General features: G+C 33.1%; 1 protein-coding gene across 1 annotated transcript; it reads right to left on the bottom strand.

The window, feature by feature from the left end:
• Positions 1-7,037: 7,037 nt before the first annotated feature.
• LOC142166269 (uncharacterized) lies at positions 7,038-7,697 on the bottom strand. The gene is made up of 2 exons (XM_075225035.1): positions 7,563-7,697; positions 7,038-7,517 (listed from the first exon to the last, which is right to left on the bottom strand). Exons 1-2 carry the CDS (start codon positions 7,695-7,697, stop codon positions 7,038-7,040), a joined length of 615 nt encoding a protein of 204 aa, XP_075081136.1.
• Positions 7,698-8,329: the final 632 nt, after the last annotated feature.

Below are 8,329 nucleotides of genomic sequence, written 5' to 3'. Positions count from 1 at the left end.
TAAAAATATAGGGCCACTTAAAAATGGGGAGAGGAGTATTATTTTTGCTTAATAGACCAACAAAGAGAATCGAATGGTAAGATGATGGTAGAATTTGCTATCTCAAGTGCCAATATTCAGTTCTTATCCTATGCAACTCTTTCTTTTCTCCGAATCCATAAAAGAATTAACAAACAATTTTTTTTTTAAGAAAAAAAAGAGACAAGGTATTTTTTTCTTATACTCGATGATTGTTTTGTTCATGCAATTTTCAGAATCATGTTATATATGAGAAGTATTTTCTATAATCCGCACAAAATAATGATTATCAATCATTATTATATAATTCATAGAAAAGAACCATGTATATACGATTTTTTTTAAATAAAGCTCAGTCATATTTTTATTCATATCTACAACGTTTAATCTCCATAGAGTTTATATTTCAAAAACAAAAACAAAAAGTCTTTGAAAAACTTTCGCTAAATGTCCAAATATACAAAAAAAATAAAGTTGGCTCTCTATCTATGTGAAAACATATCGAAAATACAAGAATGAGTCCAAATATAACTTTTCTGAGAAGCATGGCAAATTTATAAATAACATTATATATTAATTTAGTTTATTAGATTATCTATTAGATTTTTGTAATTATGCATTGATATTGAAATTAATATTCCACGATACATATCTAGTCAACCTTTCTTTTTCGTTAAAAATCTAGTCAACTGCTATAATTACTATTTTGACCACCCTCAACAAAACCACCTACAAGAAGAAGAATCCCAGTCCTAATTACAATAATCTACATGTATCATTCTTTTTAGTCAAAATAGAAATTAACAATAATGACTTTTTAGATCTGATATAACATGATTTTCCGACTTCTTTTCGACATAAGAAAACATCATTTTACAAAGGAAAAAAAACAAACATTTTAGTCGACTTCCCCATATGATATCGAGGAAATTTTAATAGATCTTTTCCAAAAACCTAAAACAATAATGTTTGTGTTTAAATTAATTTCTACTTCTTTTATTTGTCATGTTTGTCTTGTGCACGTATATGAAGAAAACATTAATTAAAAAGGATAATCTGACTAAATTGTTCTTATTTATTATTTGATGTCAATTTGTTACTGTTCTTGTTTTCACTATGTTAATCTCTTTTTCACAACGTAAAGATGGAAAAAATCAATTCGTTTTTTATTTTCTAAAATGATAAGTATTTTAACTAACTATTTTTGGTTATGTGACAACTAAATGGGACGCGACTAAAAGAACCACATTCAAATGCCACAAGTGTAGAGAAATGCCCAAGGACTATTGTTAAAAATAAAAAATCAAAGCATAACTATAGCAGAAAACAAATGCAAATTAAGGATAACAAAAGGAAATTAAGAAACCAAAAAAGAGGAAAACGAATGGAACAAAGTTTTAGGAATCTTACTGTTGTCCCCGCTTGATGAGTTGATATTGGAGTGGGTGCTACTATCATCAATTCTGCGGTTTGTTGGTTTTGTAGAGACTGTAAATAATGCACACAAAATTATAAAATATTAGAAAATAAATGAAGGCGGAAAATGATTTTCTTTTTTATCAGTTCTTTAAAATTTTGACTTATTTAAATTTTCTTTAAAAATCAATCAAGATAACCCTTGTGTGTTTTATATGAGAACTTCTCTATTATCCGAACAAAAAAATCAAAAACATTTGACTTATGACACTAATTTTAGTTAGAAGGTAACATACCACTATTTGAGTGATGCCATTGACTGGTGGCACGTACTGAATTATAGCACGACAATTGTTTTCGGCTAAAGAAGCCATTTCAAGATAGAAAATAGAGATATTTGAAGAGAAAATCAAGAATATGGATTGAGAAGCAATGTGGTTTGGAGGATAAAATATTGAGAGGTATATATAGATAAATAAATTGAGAAGAAAGATTTTTGTTTAAGACGGATGAGAATAAATTACCAGGATTAGGTAAGTTGTTATGGCTCTTTGTATTGTTAATAATGTTATTCCCTACATTTGAAAAAAATTCATAAATCAAAATTTGGTCAATAGTTTATTGTTTGTAGAGATGTGAATTATCTATTAGATTTTTTGTAATATTCCCTTCATAGTTAATAGGTGTACCAATATATAATTATTGACCATTCTTGAAATTATCTATTAGATTTATGAATAAATTCATACCATGATTTGACTTGAATTTCACTTAAAGTCAAGTTATTAATTTGTCAATATATGTATATTTCTAAAATTCTTGCAACTATAGAGAACCTGTAGTTTCACATATGTTAGCTTTTTGCACTGGAAGATGATCCAATAAAGTTAAACATTTGTAAATCTTGGTTAAGATATCAATCTTATATATTACACATAATAGTTAACCTTAAGAATGGGTTTCTTTCTAGTGCTCGAAAATAATATTCTTAAGCTTTCGTATATTTTTTATTACTTGTGTGAATAAGCCCTATATAGAGTATATAACTTTGATCATAGGGATCGATTTTCATAGACATGAATTTAAAAAAATTTTGGGAAAATTTGTGGATAATTTGAGGACTATCAAAATATCTCAGTTAGTTGACAAAATCTCTACGGACTCATAGTACCACTACATATTGTTTCTTCGGACAGGAGTAAACTAAAATAAACTTTGATTTAAAAAAAAATTGATTTTTACCGGGGCATGTTAGATTTTAGGAGAAAAGATTTCCTTTTTCATTGATTGTTCATCTTTGTACAGTGTTGTGTTATATATAAATATTATCTTAATAAGAAAATAAAAACATAGCTATGTGTCTCTTCACATGTCTAAGTTTTATGGGCTTACTACTAATTTATTTGTACTATGTACAGATAAAATATATACAAAATTATTTAACGGGTAGATTGGAATATTTTGGAAAATGTGGATTGTTTCCAGTTGTATCCACAATGTCAAGCAAAGCGAACTGGACTAAAAGATGTGACTTGGGCTCCTTCTCACATAAACATTGGGCCACTATAGCATATTCATTTTGGGCATGTGATCTTGACCCGACTTTGTGACCTAATTGAGACTTGTTCTCATTTGTACAAGTATTTGACTTCTGCATATTATCTGATACTTCTTTTTCATCAGTGTTTGTGAGTATCAACTTGTTTGCTCTCATATTAGGGTTCCTAATCTCAACACCCCCCTCAAGTTGGAGGGGTGAGAAACCACTCCTAACTTGTGAATCGTGGTACGATGAAGAGGCCCAGGCAGTGCCTTTGTAAAGACATCAGCGATTTCAGAAGTGGAAGGCACAAAAGATAAGGAAATGAGTCTGGCAAGGAATTATTGTCTCACGAAATGACAATCTAATTCCACGTGTTTCGTGCGTTCGTGGAATACCGGATTTTTGGCGATATGGATCGCCGCCTGGCTATCGAAATGGACTGTGATTGGAAGAGAAGGAACATCATCGAGATCCTCCAAAAGACGAACAAGCCAGGTGACTTCAGCTACGACTCAACGCATTGATCGATATTCCGCTTCTGTGGAAGAAAGAGACACCAAAGGTTGTTTTTTGGATTTCCAAGAAATCGGTGATCCACCAAGACTGATGTAATACCCGCTGATAGATCGCCGAGAATCCGGACAAGATCCCCAGTCGGAGTCGGAGAAAGCAAGCAAATCGATTGAAGGATCTGAATTCAAGAACAAGCCAAGTCCTAGATCTGAAAGCAAATATCGAAGACAATGAATTGCGACATCAAAATGAGATTGCCTTGGGCACTGCATGTACTGGCTTAATCGCTGAACAGAAAAAGATAAATCTGGTCGAGTGTGTGTTAAAAAATTTAGCTTGCCGAGAAGACAACGGTAGAGAGTTAGATTTGAAAATGACTGGCCAGAATCTGTTTGAAGTTTACATGTTGGATCGAGAGGTGAAAACACCGGCTTCAAATCAATTACTCTAAACTTATAAAGAAGTTCTAAGGTAAATTTCCTCTGACTGATTATTAGTCCTTATTTTTCTCTATAATTTTCATGTCAAGAAAAAAATGTGTATGTCCAAGATCCTTAATCTTGAATTCAGAATCAAGAAAAAACTTAAGATTGAACAATTCAATAGGATCATCTCTTTTTAACAAAATATCGCCAACATAGACAGCAAGAATAGAAATTTCATGTTCTGTCCTTTTGAAGAACAATGAATAATCATTAAGAGAATGAGAGTATCCTTTGAAGTTAAGGGCTGCGGTCAGCCGTGCATACCATTATAGGGATGCTTGCTTCAACCCATAAAGTGATTTCTTTAACCTGCAAACATGTTTAGGACTAGGACTAGACATTCCTGCTGGAATTTTTATGTAAACTTTCCCCTGTAAATCACCATGTAAAAAAGCATTATTAACATCCAATTGAAATAGATCCCATCCCCTTATAATTACAATAGCCATAAGACATCTCACAATAGTCATCTTAACGACAGGTGAAAATGTTTCAGTGAAATCAATTCCCTCTTTTTGAACATCTTCCCTTATAACAAATCTTGCCTTAAGACTTTCTATACTTCTTTCTGATTTGTGTTTTACTTTGTATACCCATTTGGAAGGCAAAGCCTTCTTTCCCTCAGGTAATTCAACTACCTCCCAAGTTTTATTAGCTTTTAGGGCCTCAAATTCTTTAGCCATTGCTTCTTGCCAATCTGGGTGTACAACAACTTAATTGTAGGTACTAAGTTCTATAATATGGGAAATGGTGTTTAGTAGATGTTGATTAGTGGCTGAAAGGGTAGTGAAAGGTAGAACATTAGGTGTTAAAGATATTGTAAAACAAGAAGATGTTACATCAGTCAAGTGGACAGTATTACACACATAATCTTCCAAATATGATGGAACTGTGGGAGTTCTAAGTGACTTCCTTACTTCAGATTGTGTAGGTTGAAAGTTGACAGAATGGTAAGGTGATGCAGGAGAGTGTGAAGAGAGATGAAAATGAGAATTTGAAACAGGTGAATTAGGAACCTGGATAGGACTAGAGATTGGTATAGAAGATGGCTGAGAAACAGAAGATGACTGATGAATGACTGAAGAAGAATCTAAGGAAAGTGAGTTAAGTCCAGGATGTTCGGTAGGAAATATAGGTGAATTAGGAATTGGGATAGAAAATGGAAAAACATCCTCATAAAATCTTACATTCCTAGAGACAAAAATTCTTTTTGTTGTGAGATCCAAAAGTTTGTAACTTTTTTTTCCAAAAGGATAACCTAAAAATACATATGTAACTGATCTTGGATCAAGTTTTGATCTATGTGTGGGTGAGGTTGTAGTATAACAAAGGCAACCAAAACACTTTAAATGCTCATAGGAAGCTTTCTTTCGGAAAAGAATTTCATATGGAGTTTTCTGGTTTAAAATCTTTGAAGGAAACCTATTTATAAGGTAAGTTGTAGTTAAAAGACAATCTTCCCAGTAAGTAACAGGAACACTGGATTGAAAAAGTAGTGCCCTATATATTTCTAACAAATGTTTGTGTTTGCATTCCACCACATCATATTTTTGTGGTGTAGCTGCACAAGATGTTTGGTGAAGAATACCATGTGTGGAGAAAACTTCTGGAATGGAAGTGCTAGAACCCAGTTTAAGGCATTATCTGATCTAGTGACCTTAAGTTTGGTCCAAAACTGCCTGTGAACCATTGTTAGAAAAAATTTTAAAACTGGAAAAGCATTGTTCTTGGTTTTGAGAATATAAGTCCAATTTCCTCTACTATAATCATCTACTATAGTTAAAAAATATTTATATCCTTCATGAGTTGAATCTTTATAGGGTCCCCAAATATCAATGTGGATTAATTGGAAATAGACTTAGAAGAAATTTCACTAGATTTGAATGGTAGCTTAGATTGCCTAGCTTGAAAATAAACATCACATGGAACTTGAAATTTAGACAGAGATTGAAACTGAAATTTGGAAAGATTTTCCATAATAGATAAAGGTATATACCCCAAACGTTTGTACCATAGACTTCCATCATTTGGTAGATTAACAGAACAAGAAACTGACTGAGAAACTATCCTATCACCTAGATTATTACAAACTGAAGAAAGTCGATTAACGAGTTGTGTCCCAAATTTTGATTAAAAATTAAGTGAAGAGGTAGGGTTAAGCAAATAATTTTCATTCCTGATTTTACCAACTATCACTGGTCTCTTCATTGAAGGGCCCTGCAAAGTCACATCAATAGAAGAAAAAATTAGATTGGAAGATAGTTGTTTAGTGATTTTGTGGACAGATAAAAGATTCAGCCTAAATTCTGGAACAAATAACACATTTGTTATGGTAAGACCATGCAGAATATGAACATGTCCCACTTGACTGACTTTCACTCTCTGTGAGTTTGGAGGATAGATATAAAGGTCCATAGACAGAGTTTGAATGTCAAAAAGCACTAAATAATCATATGTCATATGTTCAGTTCCCCCTAAGTCTATAATCCAAGATTGAGGGTAAAAATAAGAAAAAAATGAGAGGCAATTAAAATCAGTTGTGGTTATTGTTTTAGGTATACCAGCACAGTTGACAGAAGCAATTGCTTCAGAAATCTGATCTCCCTGTTGTCCAGTTTTGACCTGTTGAAGTAGTTGGCAGAGGTGGGTGAACTGCTCTTGTGTGATTGCGCGCCTTCCCTGTTGTGTTGATTTCCCCTCCATTCATTGAGTGCATAGCATTCTCTTCTGTCATGGTTGCATTACTGTGAATACCCCCTTGAAACTTTCTGGACTTAGTAAACTTAAAGTTTGATGGAAAACCAACTATCCTATAATATTTTTCAACTGAGTGTCCTGGTTTTTTGCAATAGCTACAGATCTGGTTGGTTTTTCTTCCTTCAAATCTTTCTTTGAATTTTTCTTCTGTATTTCTAGTTCTTAGGTTGGTGAAGCTTTGGTTTGAAACCATGAAAGCAAACTCTAGGGAATGATTTTTAGTGTGAATCTCTCTTTGTTTCTCATCTTGGATCAAAAGGGAGTAAGCTTGATTGGCTGTGGAGAGAGGGTTCATCATAAGTATGTTACTTTTGACTAGGGGCATAAGCATCATTAAGCCCCATTAAAAACTGAATTAATCTCCCATCTTGTAGAAATTTTACTATATTTTCTTTTCCTCCACAAGAACACTTGCAAGAACAGTTGACACATGTGTTCAAAGTATCCAACTCATCCCAGATCTTCTTTACTTTGGTATAATAACCTACTATATCTGAGTTTCCTTGAACTAAATCACTCAGTTCTTTTTGCAGTTGATAAAGTTGGGCTCCATTGCATTGCCCAAACCTATCCTCAAGCTCATTCCAAATGTCTCTAGCTGACTTTGAATAGATAACACTTTCTGTAATTTCCTTAGAAAGAGAGTTCAAGAGCCAAAAGATTACCATGTCATTGCACCTATTCCAAGCCTTGAGGTGCTTTGAGTTCATGTCTGGTTCTGGGTGGCTCCCATCTATAAAACCCAATTTGTTCTTTGCCGAAAGCGTGATAACGATTGCTCTCCTCTATCCAGCATAGCTCTTTTCATCAAATACATAGTTGACAAGAACCATTCCTGGTGAATCTGATGTGTGTATGTAGAATGGATGAGAAGCATCAGTGATGACATTGGATGCATTGTTGATGATAGTGGTTGCAGATTCCAAACCTACGTTGACTTGTTCAGAAGAGGATGAAGGTGCCATTGATGAGAGGAAAACAGAAAAATGACTGAAAAAGTGACTGAAAAGAGGAATGAAAACAAAAGCTGAGCGAAGAATGATGTTTCAAAGTTGCTCTGATACCATATTAGATTTTAGGAGAAAAGATTTCCTTTTTTTATTGATTGTTTATCTTTGTACAGTGTTGTGTTATATACAAGTATTATATGAATAAGAAAATAAAAATACAGCTATGTAGTACAGCTATGTCTCTTCACCTGTCTAAGTTTTATGGGCTACTAATTTATTTGTACTATGTACAGATAGGATATATACAAAATTATTTAACGGGTAAATTGGAATATTTTGGAAAATGTGAATTGTTTCCAGTTGTATCCACAATGTCAAAAAAATTAGACTGGACTAAAACATGTGGCTTGGGCACCTTCTCACATAAACATTGGGCCACTATAGCATATTCATTTTGGGCATGTGATCTTGACCTCACTTTGCGACCTAATTGAGACTTGTTCTCATTTGTACTTGTGTTTGACCTCACTATAGAAGTGCCACGTCACTTTTTTGTGTCTCCTTTATAGATATATATAGATTATTTATTTCAATTGCATTCTAATTTATCATTTTGTATCAAGCTAGTCCATGTATCCTTAAAACTA

The sequence above is a fragment of the Nicotiana tabacum genome, chromosome 2 (genome assembly GCF_000715075.1).
Source record: "Nicotiana tabacum cultivar K326 chromosome 2, ASM71507v2, whole genome shotgun sequence".
Taxonomy (NCBI): Eukaryota; Viridiplantae; Streptophyta; class Magnoliopsida; order Solanales; family Solanaceae; genus Nicotiana; species Nicotiana tabacum.
Note: the sequence above shows the minus strand (reverse complement) of the source record. Positions and strands in the feature narration are given on the sequence as shown.